A 20,314-nucleotide genomic window follows, 5' to 3' on the forward strand; every position below is an offset into this window, starting at 1 on the left:
GCAAGGTGACGGCACGCAGGGCCTGCTGAGTCCATGGGGCAGAGAGCAGGGCTGGGCTAATGAGGAAAGATGGGGCAACGCCCCAGGTCAAACTTCAAATTAATTAATTAATTAATAATGTACCCACAAGAATCTAGTGCTGGCGGCTCCAGGACTGCGCCCTTCCTCGCAGCAGTGCTGTCAGGACTGCGTGCCAGCGTCACCATGGCAGTGCCAGCATCTTTTTGGCTGCTCCCCAGTGAGTGTCCCCAGCGCCTCCCCCCAGTTGTGTTCTGAGCTGAGGCCCAGGCCAGCTATCTCTCGGTGCAGCCCCTGCAGGGACCCTTTGCTCAGTGCAGGGTAAAATGGGTTACAGCTTAACCCTCCCCCCCTCCCCACCATCACCAGGCAGCCTAGCCGTCAACACTCTGCTACCGCCCCAGCCAGCTGCAGCCACGGACACGCCGCAGTCAAATAACTGCCCAGATGCACGGGGGGCTGGGACCTTTATTTCATCACTGCTCATGGCCCAGCAAGGTCTGTAACACCAACAGCCCGGGACATGCTGGAGCCCGGCTCCCTTCTGCCCAGGTTGGAGGCAGCCCCCTCCCAGCGTGGGGCAGTGACAGAGGCAGAGCCCCCCTTTCCCATTCGCAGCCTGGCTCTATGGCCCAAGGCTGCGCTGGCAGCTCCTGTGGGGTCAGGGCTGCTCCTGTCCCCTCACAACTCAGCCGGGGAGGAGGCAGGCTCCAGGACCCTGTACCTCAAGGCTCGACCCCTCCCGCTCAGAGCAGCCCCTGCCAGCTCAGGCGCTGCTCTGCGTGTCTGTGGCTCTGAGCAGCCAGCGTGCAGGCTGGTGCACAGGCATCTTGGGCATGGGGCCAGTGCCAGGCACTGCAGGGGGCCGGGGGCTCAGCCGCTGTGGGTTCCCAGGCTGAGCACCGAGAAGGCAGCCCGGTGCTTCCTCAGCAGCAGACGGATCTTCTCGTCGTCCGAGTCGGGGTCTAGGGGCTTGTTGTATTCGTCGTCCTCAGTCTCAGAGGCGGCCCGTTCGCCCGCCGCCCGCTGTGAGGAGGACGAGGGCTCTAGCGCGCTCTTCTTCCGCCACTTGGTCCGTCGGTTCTGGAACCACACCTGGCCCGGGATGGGGAGTGCATTAGGGCTGCACTGAGCTGATGGGCTCCCATCCCAGCTCCCTGCTGCTGGGGGCTGACCAGCCCCCGCTGCCCTGGCCAGGCCCCTCAGTGCCCAGTGAACCAGTGCCCCACACAGGCCAGTTTGCTTAAGGATCCAGCCTGGCCCTGAGGGGGCTCGGGTCAGTTTCCACTGGCCCCTTTAACAAGACAGCCCTGGGCAGCCCGGCCCCTGAGTCCCAGCACTGGCCCCGGGCCCTCACTCACCTTCACCTGCGACTCGGTCATGCCAAGGGAATAGGCCAGACGTGCCCGCTCAGGCCCTGCCAGGTACTTGGTCTGCTCGAAGGTTTTCTCCAGCGCAAAGATCTGGTGGCCGGTGAAAGTGGGGCGCGTGTGCTTCTTCTTGTGGATGCTGTCGGCCAGGTGAGCCGGGGCTGGCGGAGGGAGAGGACCGGTCAGTGCAGGGGACTGGTGCACCTACTGCCCCAGAGGGTGTAGCTGGGCAGGACGTGAGGAGCCCTAACGGAGCCCAGGGGAGTTGTGCCTCCAGCCCCCTCCTGAGGCTAACGCTAGCCCCCCCAGAGTGGGTTGTGGACCACAGACCCCCCTTTCCCTGGGGTGACGGTACCCCCCCCCCCAAGCAGGACATGCCTCATGCCCCCCGGGTAACAGTAACCTCCCAGAGGGGAATGTGCCCTGCAGCCTTCCCCAGGGAGCTGGTAACCCCCCCAAAGCGACAGTAACACCCTCCCAGAGCAGGATGCACACACCCCCAGGGTGACAGTAACACCCCCCTCCCAGCGGGCTGCTCCCTGTCCCCCGAGCTCCCAGGGTGACAGTAAAACCCTGTATTGGGCGCGCCATTCTGTTCCCTGAGTGGGGTCTGGCACCTGCTGGGCCTGTTTCGGATGCTGTCATCACTGCCACATGGGATGGGCACCCCCATGACTCCATCAGGGAAACGGGGGCCCAGCCCCACCCCCACAAGTGACACATAATGCCCTTGAGAGGCCCAGCAGCCCTCGTGCCACAGGGCACCCTGGTGCCCGGCAGCGAGTGGGGCGCACATGCTGCCTCGCCCAGCCGGCCAGGGGCATGCGGCCAGTGGGTCATGCACCTGTAGGCGCCCATCCTGGCTGCTCCCAAGTCAGGGCCAGCTGCTCTGGCCGGCTTAAAGCAGCCACTTGTGGCCCAAGGGCTTGTGCTAGCACGAGCAGTGGGGAAGTGCCCCAGGGCAGCCCGTCCTTCAGGGCCTGGGCTCCCCACATGCTGGCCGCCGTGGGGTTCTGGGACAGGGGCTTGTGGCTGCAAGGCCAGGCTTTCCGGGGCACCCACATGCCAGGTCCATGTTGGGTGCTGAGCCCCTAAGGGGGGGTGGGGATCAATCAACCTCCTCCCCCCAGCACTCACCCAACTCATCCCTTGCGGGGGCAGGGGGTTGCAGGCTCTGCCCCAGTCCTGCTTTCCCACCCTCTCCCCTGAGCCAGGTGGTCCCTGAGCCAGCTCCTCTCCCTGCCCGTGGGCTGAATGCAGCACGTCCTGGAGCTTGCGCTGGTGGCAAAGAGAGCAGCGTTCCCGCCCGTGCAGGCACCTAGCGGGGGCAGGGGAAGGGGGGCTCTGCCCCTAGTTCAGGGTTCTGAGGCTCAGCCCCTCTCCTTGCGAGAGCTCAGCTCTGTTCGTGCAGGAGGAAGGACACTGATTTCTGCCCTGCCCTAGTCCGGCACTAACCTCTCCCCAAATCCCCCCAGCTGGTGCGTAAAAGTGACTTGGGTCCCAGCAGCAGTGGCCCATGCAAGCCGTTGTGCCGTCACCTACCATCCTTCCCGGGCACCTGCCATGGTGCTCAGCACGGGCATTCACCAGCCCCTGAGCACAGCTCCGGGGCCCTCCCAGCCCTGCCTCAGAGTGGGTCCTGGCTGGGCACAGTGGAGGGGGCAGGGCTGGGCCCTGGTGAGCTGTCTCTGACTGCCCCAGCAGCACGGTCCCGTGGGGGATGGCCCTGCCACAAGTGCCTGGCACCTGCCCCAGGGTGGCAGCAGCAGTGGCTTTGCTGCCCAGGCAGGGAGCAGAGTCCGGGCTGTGGGGAGAAGGAGGGCTGGGCTGGGGTAGTTGGTAGGGGCATGGGTTGGTGGGGACTGCTGAGCCAAACCTCTGCATCTGGCCTCATGCTGCCGAGCCCATGGGGCCCCATCAGCGTGTGGCTCCTGCTAGCCCCCGGCCTGTGGTGCCGCACCAGGTACTTACCGCTGCCGCACGGTCGGCCTCCTCGCCAGTCCTGGCCGGGGTCTGCCCAGGAGTCCCTGCCCCGAGACGGGTAGTCGCTCCCTACCTTCGCAAAGGGCCCCACCTGGGGTCCGTAGTAGACGGGCTGGGAGCCCAGGCCATTGAAGCCGCCCGTGTGGGGGTAGGCTGAGAGCAGGCTGCTGTTTGGCCGGCTCAGGATATCAGTGATGCCGTGCGGCGTGCCGGCTGCCAGCTGGGCGCTGAGTCCTGGCGGGCTGAGCTTGTAGAAGGAGTTCTGCACCGCGTATTGGCACATGGGGGCCTTCGCCTCCGGGAAGGGGGCCAGCGAGGGGCTGTTGAGCAGGAATGTCCCCTGCAGGTTGGAGTCCATGGCGCTGCTTCGCCCTGGCAGAGGCCAGCGAATGCACCAAGCCGGCCCCTAGCGCCCCAGCTGCGTGCCACGTGCTAGCAAAGCCATCCCAGGCAGCCCGGCTCAGTTGGGGGCCGAGCCAGCTGGCCACAATCCTGCTGCTTCCCTACAGCCCAGCCTGGGCGTCAGCTGCTGGCACTGCCCAGGCAGCAGGCACCACGGCAGCCACGTGACCCAGGCGGGCTCCCGGGGGGCAGGCTGGTCTGGGAGCACCTTGCCAGGTGCTGTCCGGGGCTGAGGCCCAAGCCCATGCGATTCCGGGGCCGGCTGGCCAGGCTGACCCCAGGCGCCCCCAGAGCACCTGCACCCAGGTCCCTGCCACAGAAGTTTAACTTCAGGAGAAGCAACATTTCTCTGATAAAGGTGTGGGCCATTAGAATACTGGGCCCCGATTGGCTGAGCTGCTGGGCTAAGCTCCCATTGGCTGGGTGACAGGGCAGGCCCTGGATTGGCTTGTCCCAGACAAATTGCAATTTGAAAGATTAGCTGTAAAAAAATAATCAGCTGCTTGCTGCTGGGCTCAGAGCTTCTGGGTCTGCGCCTGTCTGCCCACAGCGAGGGACGAGGCCCAGAGCCCAGGGTGGCCAGGGCAGGGCTGGGCCATGCAGGTGTGTGCAGGGGCTACGGGGTCAGTGAGCATCGGCCTGCCTGGACCAGAGGGTGCGCGGCCATGTGCGCAGTTGGGTGTAGGCAATTGTGCATGTCCGTCTGTGTGCACAGCACATGGGGCTGCCTGTGTGTGTAGTGCCCCAGCCGTGGGGGGGGGTCCATATCTGTGTGCACTAGTATTTGTTCATGGCTGGTGTGTACATGGTGGGACTGCACGTGATAGAGCATGTGTGTGTGGGAGCTATTGTGTGTTGTGCAGGTGTGTATGGGGGGGGTCTTGTGTGTACGGGGGGGCATGCATGTGTCTGGGATGCAGCTCCCCATGCCTGCTGGCTTGTGGTTGGTGCCTGGGCCCTGCGGGATTCCAGGGCAGAGGCCGCGCCACTCCCTGTCTGGCCCAATGGCCCACGCAGCCACCTGCGCTGCCGGACAGCATCTGTGGGGTGGTGCGAGCAGCCAACAGGCCTCATCCCTTGGGCTGCAGTGCATGGCTTTGCAGGTGCCACAGCTGGCTCCTGTGGTGTGTCAGCTCATGACTGCGGGGGCGCTTGCCCCTGCCTGGGGGCTCCATTTTCTAGTATTACTCATCCGTACTTGTACAAGCCGTATCCTCCCGCCCTGCCTGCCAGCCCCCGCCACACTTGTCCCTGCACGTGCCCCCCCGCCACGCCTGTCCTGCACACACACCCCACACCTGTCCCTGTGCACACCTCCCCCGCCACACCTGTTCTGCACACGCCCCCTGCCACACATCTGTCCCTGCACGCTCCCCACACCCCACCACACATCGGTCCCTGCACGTGCCCATCCCCACACCTGTCCCTGCATGCTCCTCCGGCCACACACCTGTCCTGCACACACACACACCCCACCCCGCCATACATCTGTCCCTGCATGCACAATCATGCGTGCACACATGCAAATACACCCTTCCCCTGCCCAGGCAGGAAAACATGCTTAACAAATGGCATCAACCGGGAAGCTGATGCCCAGCTCCCTCCCTCGAGCTGGTGCTGTTCAATCCAGCCAGACGCCTGCTGTGTCATTCCCCACACAGGGCTGGTGCTGTCTGGGTGGGTATTTCTACCCTGTGTCCCACCAGGATATCGATCCTTCAGGCCTCGGCACATCCCCAGAGGATGCCACTGCAGGGGCCCACATTCAAGGGGACAGCCCTGCGCTGGGGCAGCAGACCTGAAACTTTTGCTGCCCTGGGCACCTTTCTCTTTGCAGCTCTCCCTCCCACCTACCCTAGTGAATGGGGAAGGCAGTGGTGTGCATGCACGGCAGAACACGGACTTGACCGCCAGATCTGCAGCCTTGTTACCCCCTCCTTCCATTTGGCCAGGCACTAGGGAACCCAGGGAGGGAGCTGCTGTCTTCCCAGTACACCCCTGGCCCCCCACAGAGAAGCAGAGACAAGGCCCAGCTCGTGTTGGTTTCTTTATTAAGTTGTAGTCTGGTAGCTGGTGTACAGGGAGAATGGTCTATACATCAGAGGCTAAGATGGGGGCAGGGAGAGCCAAAAGGCTCGTTGTCATAACAGTAAAAAAAGGAAATAAAATTATTTTAAAACTTCTAAAAAGCATCTAGTGCACAGCCTGCAGCATTCTCTAGGCATCATGTCGAGCGTGCCCCCGCCCCTACCAGCTCCTACTAGCATCAGAGCGCAAAGCAGCGGCTCCCACGAGTGCAGTGGAGCATTCCCTACGGAGTAAAGAGGCCAAAGCAGGGGGCCCGCACTAGACTCTACGGAGATGCTATCAGAGTCAGCCATTCTAGGGACATTATGTTACAGAGCGGAGGGTTATGGATGGACGGTCTATACCCTACGTGGTTTCTTGCTCTCTGAGGAAAAGGCTGGCCTAGTCGCGTCTCTGCAGCTACCCCACCACCTCAGCCTGCAGGGGAGCAGAGGGCTTTTCTACTAGACATGCCCACCAGCCAAGGCCTGCTGGGCATGGTGGCTGCAGCCTGGCTCCAGTGGTGGGCTTGGCCTGGGTGTTGCCACCGGGAAACACGTCAGCCCCTTTCAGATGGGGCCATGGCGACTTCCTGGGGAAAGCGCAAGTCCAGTTGTTTCTGTCTGGCTCCTTCCTGCACCCTTAGGGGAGGTAAGGGACATGGCAGCCAGCACCCCCTTCCTACTACCAGCCCACTTGGGGTCACACGTCACAACAGGTTCCATCTACTAAGCGCCTTTAAATAGCCCAGGTAGCTGCTCCCCCCCATCTCACCCCCGGCCTCCTGCCAGGACAGAGCTGTTGGCAAGAACAGCTGAGCCAAGAGGCCAGCCTGGGACAGAGCTCTGCTGGCCCCCATTGAAGTGCCCGGGGCTGAGACTCCAGGTCGCAGGGTGACCCTGTCTGCTACAGCCGGACTGCAGCAGTAGGGTTTGTGGTGCCGACGCAGTGCAAGAGCCTGGGAGAGCTGCTCTGACGGGCCTCCTTTGCCCTGGGCACTGGGGGTTGGTCCTGGAAGGGTCAGGGGACACGGGGGCTGTGCTGATTTTGGCCTTTCAGAGAGGCCACGGGACCCTGGAGGGCCTCACGAATGGTGCAGAGGACAGGGGTGCAAACCCCACTGCTGTTTCCTTGCATCTCTCCTGAAGAGCCATTGTGCTGGGTAGAGCCAAGAATGGGCTGAGGCAGGTGCTGGGCTGTGCCAGTGCTCGCCACCTGCCTGGCCCGTGCCAGGGCCTGGTGGGAGGCCCTCAGCTCTACCCCATCTGTAACCAAAGTGGGCAGGGGCTGGCACAGGTGCCCTGGCCCCCTGCCTGGCCCCGGATGGGTGTCAGGAAATGAACAAGGCCAAGGGGAGTAAAAGCGCCAGGCTGACAGTGGGAGGTTTGGCTCTGTCGCCCTCTGACACCTCCAGCTTCCCAGCTGCACTGGCCAGAGCTCCTCCCTGGCAGGGGCTGAGGGGCCATCCCTGTCCTACAGCCGTCGAGGTATGCGGGCACTGAGTGGGCAGCACTCTGCACATCGCTGCGTGCCCTCGGGCATTGCATAGTATTGATTTGTTCATATACACAAGGCTGAGTACTGTACAGTTTACACTTTCAACACAAGCAAGGAGCTCAGTGCTGCTGGGAGCTGCACACACACACTGAGAGAAGCTCCTGGAGAGACAGGGGCAGGGCAGTCACGAGCCAATCCCCTGCCCCTGCCCTTGCCATGGGCGCCCCCTCGAGAGCTGTGATTCGGCCCTCCCCCGCAGCCCCCTTAGGCTCTGACATCCCCCCTCCCGACACACTCCTTGGAAGGGGATGAAGCAGCAAAACCCAGCCAAGAGACAATCTGAGGGATAAGTGGGAGCTGACGCCCCTGCCCTGGGCAGCCCTTCATAGCCGCAGCCTCCGTCCGGAGTCAGGGTGCACGCAGCAGAGTCCTGTCGCTGCCGGAGAAACGCTGCCCCAGGTGCTGCTGGCTCCTGGGGTCCCTGTCCGTAGTAAGAACTGTGGCTCATGCGTTGGCAGTCAGTCAATCATGCGACTAGGACGGGAAGAAAGTCTCTTACAGAAATCATGCCAGAGCAACGTGTACAGCCAGCCCTGCTCCCGTCGCCTGCCCGCTCTCGCCTCGCCTCTCCTCGTGGGGCTGGCCACACGTGGCTGCAGTTCAGTGGTTCGGGGTGGAGGTGAGATCCTGAAGGACAGAAAAGACAGAACTTGGGTTACAAACAGTGCCCTGCGGGGGCCCCCACAGTGCAGTAGGCCAGAGCTGGGGACATGACCCAATGCTCCACTTACAGGCATGGCCACAGCAGCTCAGAGGGACTGGCTGGTGCTGGGGGAAGGGACAAAGGGAAGGGGAAGCTGGCTGGACGTGAGACCCTCTGGCACCCAACGCTGCAGCACTCAGCAAAGGGCGAGATGCCAGCTGAAACCAGCCCCTGCCTGTTCATTGCCCAGGGCCTGGAATGAGGAGGGTGCTGGACCCACAGCTGTGAACAGCAGGAGTCAGCTGCGGCTCAAAGGGAACAGGCCCCAGCAATGACTGTCTGCATGTGCTCAGCAGAGGCGGCTGTGTGGGGGATGCAGAGGTCTGAGGCAGAATGCATGGACTGGGGGTTACTGCCCTGTGATGGTCTGGGAGGGGAAGTGGTCCCTGGGCAGGGTGTGCTGGTGAATGCACAGGGGGCATCACCGGAGGTTTAACTGTTACTTGCAGCCTTGTGCAGTGCCAGTTGGGCTCCCACTGGCTATTTCCCTACATCACCTGCCCTGGTGCTACTTTGCTGGCACTCTGGGAAGACGATGAGAGGGGAGCCTGGGGGCTCTGTTACATTCATGGAGAGTGTGGCCACGAGTGCTCTGTGCAGGAACATACACCCCACTTCAAAGCCAGCACTACAGCCACCAGCCTTTGCCTGGGGGAGCTGGCTCCACTTCCTCCTGGCAGAGGGGGCTCTAGGCATTTTGCCGCCCCAAGCACAGCAGGCAGGCTGCCTTCGGCTTGCCTGCAGGAGGTCCCCAGTCCCGCGGATTCAGTGGCAACCTGTGGGAGGTCTGCCAAAGCCGCAGGACCAGCGGACCCTCTGCAGGCATGCCGCCGAAGGCAGCCTGCCTGCCGCCCTCGCGGCAACAGGCAGAGCGCCCCCCATGGCTTGCTGCCCCAGGCATGCACTTGGTGTGCTGGTGCCTGGAGCCGCCCCAGCCTCCTGGTGGCTCAGCAGCCCTCTCAGCCCCTGCTGTTGCAGGGAAAGAACCTAGGTGTCCTGTACAGCAGTGCAGGCAGCATGGCTGGCTGGGCCAGACTGGCAGCTCACAGAGCATGGCTGAGAGAGCAGGGAGGCCCTGCCCCCAGGGACAGCCAGCCCCAGGACTCCCTCCCAGGAGCACTGCAGAGAACTCAGCTGGGGGATACCTATGTTCCAGCAGCACAGGCACAAACGACAGAGACCCAAGGGAGCGCCTGTCCTTGTGGGGCAGGCACCTATCCCCCAGCTCAGTCGGTGCCTGGCTGTGCTCTAGCAGGATAGAGGCAGTTGGGAAAGGGGTCCTGCTGCAGATCAGCCCCCTGGTCTCTGAGCAGGAACCGCAGCACTGCAGGGACAGCAGTGCAGGTTGTGTCCAAGCAGGCATCCGGCTGGGCCGGGCCACGGGAGCGATGTCCGAGCGCCAGGAAATGACCCAACACCCAGAGTCATGGCGTCTCGCGCACAAGCCACACCGAGGGCAATGCAGGGGGCACCAGCCCTGTGCTTGCTCCACGGCTCTGGCATCCAGCTACCAGATCTGGCTCAGCGCTCTGAGACCCGCGCAGACGTCACTGGGGACAGGCCCTGAGCAGCTGGGAGATCCTGGTGGGACTAGAGCCTGGCGCTTCCACTCCGCCGGCAAAATCAACCATCTCTGTCATCAGCATGCACTGCCCGCTGCCCCCTCTGCCCATTCACCCCCCCAGGAACAATGCACCGGACACCCTGCCATGGGCATGCAGCCCCCGCCCCCTCACTACTGCAACACGCCTGCCGTGGGCACACTGACCTTCCTATTCCCTCACCGCTGCCTGCTCTCTACACTCGACCCTGGGCACATGGCCCCCCCAGGCCAAGGGCCACTGCCTGCACCCTCTTCCTATCACTGCTCACAGCCCCCAGCCCTACCTGCAGCTGCCTTCAAGCTGTAGGTTCCCTGCTGCCCTCTGGTGCCCAGAGTCCCTCATAACGCCCCCGAGAAGGTCCTGCATGGCATGTTACAGCACTGCCAGACAGCAACGCCCAATGAGTGCCGCGGGTGCAAGCAGCTCACGTGGCAGGAGGAGGCAGCTGTGAGTTATGGGTGCCATGAGCAGGGGCTGGCCTCCCACAGGGCAATGCGCAGCTCCCTGCGGCACCCAGCACCGGAAAGGTGTTTGACATGAGGAGGAGCCGCCGTGTGTCAGCCCCATGCTCCTAGGCACATGGCACCTCATTCCAGGAAACCTGACCCCAGACCCAGGCTCCAGGACAAGCTCCGGGTCACAGCTGACAGTGCAGGGGCTGCCTGACAGGCTCGGATTTCAGTAACTTGTTACCAGGGCAGCATTCGGGGATATTTATAGCAGCGGCACCGGTGCCTCTGCAAGCGGCAAGGTGAGCACGCAGAGCAATGGGGAGTGGGGCCCAGGGCAAAGCTCAGCCCGAGAGCTGGCAGGGAAGGACTGTGCCAAGGGCAATCTCCACAGCACTGCAGGCTGTAGTTACTGGTTACAATCCCCTGGAATGCTGTCACTATGGTAACACCATCGTGGCCACCACGAAACACTGTAACCCGGGGAAACAATGACTGTCATAACCGTGGTGACACCACTGTGGTCTCCACAGTACACTGTAACCTGGGGTGACAATGCCCTTGGCTGTCATAATCATGGTGACATCATCGCAGCCCCCACGGTACACTGTAATCTGGAGTAACAATGCCTTTGGCTGTCGTAACCGTGGTGACATCACTGCGGTCCCCACGGTACACTGTAACCCAGGGTAACAATCCCCCTAGCTTTCATAACCAAGGTGACACCCTGACACACCCCTCCCCTGGAATGCCCTGTGAGCCAGACAGACAGATGACATGCAGTGTGCAGAGACGCCAGCCCCTTTCCCCAGGAGCAGCATGGGGCTCACAGGCTTGGCAACGGGGAAAGAGGCAGCCAGCTCTGGGCTTGTTCTCCAGTATGCCCTAACGGAGCAGCTGTGTCTCCTGCCCCTCTGGGCCGGGGAAGCGCACAGTGGCTGGGTGGGCTCCATGCAGGGCACATGGCACAGAGAGCTGGATCTGCAGTCAGAACAAAGGTGGCATTACCTCGGAAGAGGCCCTGGGGGGGTCACTGCTTTCCCCTTTTCAGGCTGGCTCGTTTCACTATGTAAGCCCCCATCCTGCCCCCGATCAGCTCCGATTCTGGGACGTGCCCTCGCACCTCCTCCTGGGGAGAGCAGCAGAGAGAGGAAGCAGGAGGCGTCACACAGACAGACAGACACAGAGAGGACAAGGAGGAGTACGGGAGAGCAAGCTGGCAAGGAGAAGGCTGCAGCGAGGGGAGAAGCGTGGCCCCTCACAGTCCCAGAGGTACAGCAGAAGGGCACAGGGAAGGAGAGGAGGCCAGGGAAGATCCAGTTAGAGCCCTCAGGGAGCCCTGCATGGCGGGGCGCATGGCTGTGCTGCCCAGAGCTAGCAAAGGGCCAGGAGAGGAGCAGGCTCTGTACCTTGGTGCCCAGATTGTCCTGATGCAGGATGGCATATTTCATAAAGTGATCTGCCTCAGCTTCCAGCTCCTGGGGCTCCTGCAGAGAGCCCTCAAGAATCACCTCCTTCTCCTCGTCGCCCGCGCTAATCCGCCGCACCACCTTCCGGATGATCTGCAGAGAGTGGGCATTAGAGCTGCCTGCCACAGGCCAGGCTAGGCCTCAGACACCCCCAGGGATTTGGCCACAGCACCCTGCTGGTCCTACTCCCACTCGGCCCTGCCCTGCCATTGGCACCTCATGCTGGGGCACGCTGCTCCCCTGAGACAGCGCTGGGGGAGGGGGTTTTCCAGGGAAGAATATCCATCCCTGGGGGCAGGGAGAGAAGGGCAGATGCTGGGCAGAGACTGAGGGGGCTCTGTGTCTGGTCCGTACTCACCTTCTTGGTGACAATGTTGCCTTGTTCATCAGTAAATTGCTCCTCGGTCACCTGCTCCCCCGGAATATCCTGAACCTGATCGCCCTGCAGCACCAGAGGGGAGAACAGAGCGAGGCAGTGAGGGGGGAGGGCAGGGAGCCAATGCCCCATGGGCAGCCCCTTGTGTTCACTGCGGGGCACCAAGTGCAAAAGCCCCCACCCCCTGCATAAGTGACACCAAATCCGACTTCGCCGCCGACTGCCAACCCCCTGCACACACCCCACCAGCCCCCTCACTGGGAAGCGCAGGGGCAGGGCCAGCACCAGGGCATGCTAGTGCTACACTCTGTGCAGGCTCAGCGCCCTGACCTGGAAGAGGAGGTGCCGAGCCAGGCTGGCTCTGCATGGCTCCCCTGGGGCCAGTGACAGCCCCACCAGCAGGGCAGTGCTCGCTGCCTCGGGGCTCCCACTCCCTGCCCGGGTTACCTTCACGATGACACGCCGACGGACCACCCTGGTGGAGATGGACTCCTCGTCGTCCGTCAGCCCCTCGCTCTCGCCCAGCTCCTTGTCCAGCTCCTGGTGGACATGCTTGAGCAGGAAGCGCACAGAGCCCTTGACAATGTGCAGGACATTCTGACAGCTGACCAGGAAGAAGCCCAGCAGCACCAGGGTGATCAGCAGCTGGGTCAGGAAGGCCAACATGGTGCGTCTGCTACAGCCACAAGTGCATGGCTGCTTGCCGAGCCCAGCGCTTAGATCCCAGCCCTGGCGCTGCTCTGCGGTGGGGCGTGTGCACCCTGCCTCTGGCTCGGCTGCCCCCTGCTCTGTGCACAGCCTGGGGCAGGCTGCTGTAATTGTAGCCGCTGCATACCAGCCAGCTGCACCATTCGCTGGGCAGGCAGGTGGGTTTGTCTTCTGCACTCGGAGCTCTGTCAAAGTCATCTGGCCTCAGACTGACAGCCACAGCCCCTCCCCTGCAGGCAGAGGGGGGGCCACCCCCCCCAGCGCCTCTGCTTGCTGGCTAACTGCAGATGGGGCAGGAGGGCAGCATGGGTGATATGAGCCTAGGTTCCTGCGGGGGACTGGGGCCGAGACTTCTCACCCCCAGCTGACTTGTAAGGAGCATGGAAAAGTCACACAGCCCCTCAGTGACTCCAGCCAAGGGGCTGCAAGCCAGCCAGCCCCCAGCATCGCTGCATTCACCTCAGGGCTCTTCCTCCCACTTCCCCTACCCTGGGGCTCCTGGGAAGTGCCCTGGGAGGAGTGGGTCCAGGGCACCCCGCAGCACCCCAGGGCCCGTTAAGCCAGCGCACCCTGCTTACGTGCCATTCAGTACTAGCCCTGCCCTGGCACTGCCCAGCTCTGCCTGGCAATGGCAGGATTCTCAAAGACCCAGCCCTGCCCCAGGCCATCCCGGCCAGCTCTATTTCTGGACTTTCCATGCCTGGTGCTGGCTGACCCAGAGAGGGCAGGCGCCCTGGGAGCTACCCAATTAGGAAGCATGCAGGGTGGCTGTCTGGGTTATAAATGAAGAACAGAGGAGGAGGTTCATATGTGAAATCAAACCCCTGGGCCTAGCACAAGCCAGGCTATTCTGGGGCCCTTCCCCCGCAGGAGCCAGGGAAGGGAGGCTGGCAGGGGGCAGTGCCCAGAGCTGGGGGCAGGGCAGCGGGAAGCACTCACCCAGCACTCTGTCCAAAGCATGGGTTATCCTGCTGAGGGACCCCAGCTGCTGGGCGGGGGGCAGGAGTGGGCAGATCATCAGGGTCTAGTGCCTCTGCCCAAGAAGTGCAGGTTCCCCAGACAGGGCAGCTTGGCGTTCACTCCTGTGTGTGCTCTGGCCCCCAGCAAGGGCGCCGTGGGCCTCACACACAGCGAGGGGGCTCCAGCCAGTGGCTCTATTGCAATGCCCAGCCCCCGGGGGCTGGCTCTCACTGCCACCCTCGTACCCTTGTTTGCCTGAAGAAGCTGCTATCCGCCTCCTCCAGCCACTGGCTGTAGTCCTGGCTCCTCGTGTGCTGGGGCTGCCAGTTGCTCTCCTCGTGGGGGTCGATTCGCAGACGCTCGGTTGGGGGCCTCAGAACCTGCTCCTGGCCCCTCCCCTGGGGGGCTGCACCAGGGGCCGCTCTGGGCAGCAGACATGGGCTTCTGGGGACCCCCTCCTGCCAGGACCCCTCAGGCAGGTCCTGCAGGCAGCAGACAAAGGAGCCTTCTGCATTCCAGTCCCTCAGCCTGGGCAGCAGAGAGAGGAACAAGGACAGAGACAAAGACACTGTCAGTTTCTACCCTCCAGCAAACTGCCCCCCGTGTGGGCCCAGCCTTGCCCTCCTGCCTCCGCCAGGCTGTCGGCCCTCCTGACCGGCCTTTGCACTCGGAGCCTCTGGTTGTAACGTAGAATCCGAACTAGCCCCACATCTTACTTCCCACCCCACCCACGGAGCAACAGACGCCCTCCGGAGACACCCATGGGCGGCTGCGCCCTGTCTGATGGCACAAGGAGCAGGTGAGGAAGGGGCGGGAGCTGGCCTAGAGGCCAGCCAGACCCTTCATTCTACACAGGGTCAGGCACATCCTGCCCCTGCCTGCCCCAGGCACTATGGCAAGGAGCGGCAGGGACTGCCAGGCAGCCCTCAGCCCTGGCAGAGCACCTTCGTCGGGAGCTCAGCTCCCTGCCAACGAGAGCACCACGGCCATCCCCTGGAGCTGGGCTGGCACCCCAGGTGGTTGTGAGGGATTCCCCATAGCCATGGGCAGCCCCCTGGCTGATCCAGTCCTTCCCCTGGCCCAGTGTGCACCCAGTTCTCTGGGGCGGCATGCTCAGATGGGGGCCTACGGCGCAGCAGCTGCACTGCCCACCTTCCCCCAGCGTCCTGCTCCGTGACATGGGCACCCCAGGTGTCCCTCGGGCTGCCCTGCCCAGCTCCAGGCAGCCTGGCCAGGGAACATTACCTGCCCTTCTCCACGACTCGGCTCACAGTTGGCGACTCCAGGATCCTGGTCCGCACCCTCTGCTGACCTGAAATAAAAGAGACTTCATCCTCCAAGCCCTGCTCCTCCGCCAGCCCGGCCTGGCGCTCACACGCTGGCAGTTTCACCTCTGACCTCTGACCTTCCTCCTGCTCCAGCAGGTCAATAAGGCCATTCATGGCATCTGAATCCACTGTGTCGTCCTCAGCCAGATCCAATGAGCCCAGGTGGTCCGGGCCGTGCGCGTCATCCAGCAGCTGCCCCAGGAAGCGGCCTTCACTCACGGCGTCCGAGTCCTCGGCCTTGCTGCACTCTAGGGAGGAGTCTTCGGCAGTCACCAGCGAGGGGGTGAGCCCCGAGGACCACACCTGCATGTCGGACAGCTCCAGCAGGGCGTCCTGCTCGGTGGGGGCCATGGGGATGGCGTCCAGGATGGCCACCTCGTTCCAGTACTGATCTGCACGCAGCGGGGACGGCGGCGTGTACTGCAGGGAGGCAGGGGAGAGGAGCTCATCCTGCAGCGAAGTGTAACCTGCAGGGGCAGACAGAGGCGACAGCTCCAGCAGCCGTTCTCCGCAGACATGGAGAGGAGGGAACAGGCCCACGCTGCCCCCAGCCCCTGGGGCAGCGCTGTGCTCCCTGTGTCCCAGTCCAGGGCAGAGGAGTGCCTCAGAGCAGTCACCGCCCCAGCGCCCTACACTGCTCCTCTAGTGGCTCTGCCTGTGCCCCAGTGGGAGGGCCTGAGACGGGAGCACAGGCAGCCTGAGGGCACTTTGGGATGTGTTAGGGCAGGCAGGCGGGTGCCTCGGGCAGCACCTGGCCCTGGGCTGGTCCTAGTGAGTTAGACAACAGGACCCTCTTGGCAGGGTGAGCTGCCTCCAGCCGGGTTCCTGGGAGGGACGGGGACTCCTGCTCGTGTTGTACTTCTCTGGAGCCTGAGTGCACGGTGTGGTGCTGTGCCAGCCTCCCAGCCCCAACCCCCTGCTATAACCACCCCGGGCTCTCCTGCCCCACAGCTCTGCCGGTGCCCCCTGCTAACCCTGCCCTGAGCTCCTCTGCCCCACAGCTCTGCCGGTGCCCCCTGCTAACCCTGCCCCGGGCTCCCCTGCCCCACAGCTCTGCCAGTGCCTGCTGCTAACCCTGCCCTGGGCTCTCCTGCCCCACAGCTCTGCCGGTGTCCCCTGCTAACCCTGCCCTGGGCTCTCCTGCCCCACAGCTCTGCCGGTGTCCCCTGCTAACCCTGCCCTGGGCTCTCCTGCCCCACAGCTCTGCCGGTGTCCCCTGCTAACCCTGCCCTGGGCTCTCCTTCCCCACAGCTCTGCCGGTGTCCTCTGCTAACCCTGTCCTGGGCTCCCCTGCCCCACAGCTCTGCCAGCGTCCCCCAGCCCCCTGCTAGCCCTGCCTGGGCTCCCTGCTGAGATCTCCCATCCCTGCTGAGATCTCTCAATTCTGACCCGCAGCACCCCCTTGCCAGTTTTGTGCCTCCACATAGCTAAGCCTCCAGGCTGAACTCTGGCCTGGCTCTGTGAGAGACGGTACGGGATCCCCCTGGACTGAGCTCCCAAACAGAATGGGGCAGAGGCAGGAGGGTGGGGACTTCGGGAGCCCCTCTGATCAGGGCTGGCTGGTTTGTGGGCTGCGGGCAGAGCTAGACAGCCAGGCCCCTCCTGCCCTATAGGTGCAGCGCTGCGTAGCAGCTGTGCATGGGGGAGGCGGGGTGCACAGGGACCCAATGCCCCGGCAGCAGCCGCTCAATTCTCGAGCCCCGCTGAGACCCAGGTGGGCATTAAAATGGAGATGCAGCTGGGCAGTGGTGGGGCATGGATGGGCCATGCTCAGAGACCCTGCAGGCCCTGGAGGGCTCTGGACACCTCTCCTACCCAACAGCCCTGAGGCAACCATCAGTGATGGCCACAGGGCAGGGTAGGGGCATCCCAGTAGCACCTGTGGTGGGCAGGGTAGGGGCATACCAGTAGCACCTGGTGGCACCTCCACTGCCATTTGCATGTCCATGGAGAGCACGTCACGGGCATTTCCCCAGGAAGCTGTGCCCTAGCACTGAGGCTGCGCCAGCGCTTTGCCCTGTAACCAAATCGGTTCCACCCAGTCCTGGGGCTCCGGCACGAAGGGCCCCGCCCCGGTCACTCTGGGGCTGCGAGTGCGGCCAGTCCTTGCACCTTGTGGCCGAGTGCACGGGGCAGCCCTGCACATCACGCTGCCTCCGCCTGTTCATGCCCTGCTCTGCCCAGGTGCCAGGCACCCAGTCACTGGCTCTGATCTGAACTCGTGTCTGCAGCACAAAGCCGTCCTTCCCCTGCAGCAGGGCACTCACCAGCACTAGCCAAGACATGCCCAATGCTGGGCACACCCTGACCAGACCTCCAGAGCCATCACCTCTCGCCCAACCCAGGGAACAGGCCTGGGTCACTCCCTACAGACTGGCCAGGCTGCAATGGCTCCGGCACGGGGGCTGCCCCACTCCTGTCTTTCAGCTCCCCTGAGCCATGCCAACCTCCTCTCCCCCAACATCAGCACCCAGAGAACGTGTCATCTGCCTCGTCAGCCTGCACGGCCCCTGCGATTCTGCTGCCAACACAGCCTGGAGACTCTGCTGGCTGGGCCCAGAGCCGGTGCTGCCCAGAGCTCTGCGGGGCTCTGCTGCGCTGGCAGCTCGCTGCTAACTGAGGCAGCCGTGTGCACCACAGCTGTTCCAGGGTGTCTAGCAACACTTCCTTGCAGGGGGCACGACTCCCTCTGAGGGGCCTTTGGCTACTAACCCTTCTGGGCCATGGGCTCGGTGCTGGGCACAGGTCATCACCCCCTGGGCTGGGCACAGAGTGAGTTAGGGCCAGGCCTGGCACAGCACAGCAGCGCCCAGGTTCTTCGCCGGGCAGGTGGCTTTGCTCACCCGGCTCCCACTCAGAGACACTGTTCCCTGTGCTAGGGGTGCCGTGTGGAGCTGGCCCTGGGCCGTTGCTGGGGGAAGCACATGGAGGGCCACGAAGACACACACAGCCATGAGGTGGGGGCAGTGCCTTGGTGCCATGCACTCGCCGGAGCAGGATGGTGGCTCTCCTAGGCCTCAGCTGAGGTGGAGACAGTGGAGACAGGCAGTGGAGGAGGATGAGAGAACAAGAGGTCAGGAGGAGGTCAGAGGAGAAAGGTGACAGGATGTGATCAACAGGAGCGGCCTGCACCTGGCAGCCCTGAATGGCGTGTATGAGAAAACACAGAACAAGGGGGAAGAGAGCGTTCAGCATGCAGAGCTCACGGCCACGCCCCAGGGCAAGGCACAGGGGCCCAAAGGGACTCCTGCCGCCAAGGCTGGCACCCAACCACACCCCCAGCACCCAGCCTCACCCCCTCGCCTGGGCCCAAAGGGACAGCAGACCACGACATTGACTGCAGGCACCTGACCGTGCCCCCGGCACCCAGCCCTGTCTGATCACACGCCGCTGCCCAGCACAGGGGTCACAGGTTACAAGAGAAGTGTTGTGAGCCCAGCTCGCAGCAGAAGGCAGGCAGAGGGCAGAGACCTGCCAGCAGGGCATGTCCGCTCACTAGTAATGCACTGCAACCCAGGCTGAGCCTGAAGAGCCTGAGGGGCCCAAGGAGGATGGGAGTGCAGGCTGGAGAGCTGGGGTCAGGCCTTGCAGGGTGGGGTACGTCTACACTGGAGCTGGAGGGGTCGTTTCCAGCACGGGCAGACGTATGGGTGTGCTAAAAGGAGCCGTGTGGCTGCTGCAGGCTGGGTGGCAGGAGGGGCTGGCCACTCCCAGGACATTCCTAGAGTCTGGTTGGGATTGGCCCTGGGGCACTTAGCTCCTTGCAGCTGCACTTCTCCCAGAGCACTAGCACGGACACCCCCACCCCCACTGCAGTGCAGACGTCTCCTATGGCGCCTGCATCACGGGAGGCAAATCGTGCAGACGCAGTGGTGCAGACTTCGGCCCAGGCTAGCAACCCAGCTATGGACCCAGGGTGCCACATCGACACTTTCTTAGCCGTGCTGAGGCAGGGATGTCTACCTGTGTCGTACTCACACCTGGTCACAGCACAGAGCCACGCAGGCCTGGCCCTTGGTCAAGGCTGCTGTCTTTGCCCACACACTCAGGCAGTCTGTGGGCAGCCCAGGCAGGCTCAAAGTCCTGCCCCAGGCCCCCGAGGCTCCCCTGCCTTGACATCAGTGGGAACTCGCATTCCCTCGGCACGGCTGAAGCAGAGCAGCCTGGCAGGGCCGCTGGTCTCAGTGACGTGTCTGCCACCCTGCACTGGGGCAATGTCATGCCCGCCCTGCCGAGGGACTCACCCGCGGGAGCATGGGGTCCCCAGTGGGTTCACAGCCGAGTGCCAGGGACTCACCATTCATCTGGGAGGGAGAGAGGGAATAGTCTTTGTCAGTGTAATGCCGGTCGCCCTTCAGGCTGCAGCTCTGCCGGCCCGAGCCCTCCAGCATGTCGACAATCTCGCTGCGGTCGATGCTCCTCAGGGCCGCGTACAGATTCTCCACTGTCAGGGGGAGCAGCCGGTGTCATCAAAAGGCAGCACAGGCCCATCCCTGCCAGGCCGATCTATCCCCACTGCCCCCACCCGCGGCACGCCAGCCTCACCCACCCTCTAGAAAGAGGGCCCAGCCCGAGGACTCGGCCATCCTCAAACTGCGAACCGCCTGGGAACAGATACGCATGCAGACCTGTGACGCAGCGCAGGCCACCTGTGCACAGGAGCCAGCAGCTCACATCTGCACACGTATGAGCCAGTGTAGCATGGTGTATGCAAGGAAACGCTGCATGTCTGTGGATGGGCCGGCCCCACAGCTCTGTCATGGGATAGGAAAACTGGCCCAGCTTCTTTTGAGGGGAAAGACTGGATAGGATATAGTGGTCCCCTGTTCCCCAACCTGCGTTGCCTACCCATGCCTGGCCCAGCTCCATGGCCTGCTGTGCATATCCACCACCTGTCCCAGCTCTCTGGCTTGCCCTGCCTACTCACACCTGGCTTGGCACCCCGGCCCGCCCTGCCTACCCACTCCCGGCCCAGCTCCCTGGCCAACACGCCTGCTAGAGCCCCGGGCTGGCGGCACAGAGCGCCTGTGGAACCCTGGGGGGCTAGCTGTGCCCTCGCCCCTGCAGAAGGAGGCAAATACCCACTCTTGGCATTCTTGCCCTCACGGCTGACCCACAGGTTGAGCAGGGCCACGCTCTGCTCCAGCAGGGAGTTGGGGTTCTCCACCCGGATCCTGTTGATATCGTCCACCCCAAACTGCAGCTCCCGGGCCAGCTCTGTAGGAAACACGGCATGTGTGTTAGGCATCATCGCAGGCCCGTGCAGCAAAGAGAGCAGGGGAAAGCACCTCTGCTTGAGACACTTCTAGGCAAGTAGCTC

General features: G+C 63.4%; 2 protein-coding genes across 13 annotated transcripts in view; both read right to left on the minus strand.

Moving 5' to 3' along the window:
* Window positions 1-561: 561 nt before the first annotated feature.
* NKX6-3 (NK6 homeobox 3) lies at window positions 562-4,957 on the minus strand. Its single transcript, XM_050940283.1, has 3 exons — window positions 3,360-4,957; window positions 1,380-1,549; window positions 562-1,113 (listed from the first exon to the last, which is right to left on the minus strand). Exons 1-3 carry the CDS (start codon window positions 3,727-3,729, stop codon window positions 892-894), a joined length of 762 nt encoding a protein of 253 aa, XP_050796240.1. The 5' UTR covers window positions 3,730-4,957; the 3' UTR covers window positions 562-891.
* An 850-nt stretch (window positions 4,958-5,807) lies between these two features.
* Window positions 5,808-20,314, minus strand: part of ANK1 (ankyrin 1) — a 77,402-nt gene continuing 62,895 nt past the window's right edge. For 4 of the 12 annotated variants that reach the window (XM_050939824.1, XM_050939822.1, XM_050939823.1 and 1 more), the window contains 3 exons: window positions 20,020-20,211; window positions 19,292-19,438; window positions 14,882-15,461 (listed from right to left, as the gene is read on the minus strand). In XM_050939824.1, the coding sequence (XP_050795781.1) occupies window positions 14,908-15,461; window positions 19,292-19,438; window positions 20,020-20,211 (893 nt within the window). In that variant the 3' untranslated portion in view covers window positions 14,882-14,907. The other 8 variants (XM_050939827.1, XM_050939825.1, XM_050939833.1 and 5 more) reach the window with 7 other exon arrangements.

The sequence above is a fragment of the Gopherus flavomarginatus genome, chromosome 2 (genome assembly GCF_025201925.1).
Source record: "Gopherus flavomarginatus isolate rGopFla2 chromosome 2, rGopFla2.mat.asm, whole genome shotgun sequence".
Lineage (NCBI taxonomy): Eukaryota > Metazoa > Chordata > Testudines > Testudinidae > Gopherus > Gopherus flavomarginatus.

Coding starts and splice junctions, on each gene's coding strand:
- NKX6-3 (XM_050940283.1), bottom strand. CDS start 3,729: ATGGACTCCAACCTGCAGGGGACATTCCTGCTCAACAGCCCCTCGCTG. Junction 1,550..3,359: donor AGGCCGACCGTGCGGCAGCG/GTAAGTACCTGG, acceptor TCCCTCCGCCAG/CCCCGGCTCACCTGGCCGAC. Junction 1,114..1,379: donor TGACCGAGTCGCAGGTGAAG/GTGAGTGAGGGC, acceptor ATCCCGGGCCAG/GTGTGGTTCCAGAACCGACG.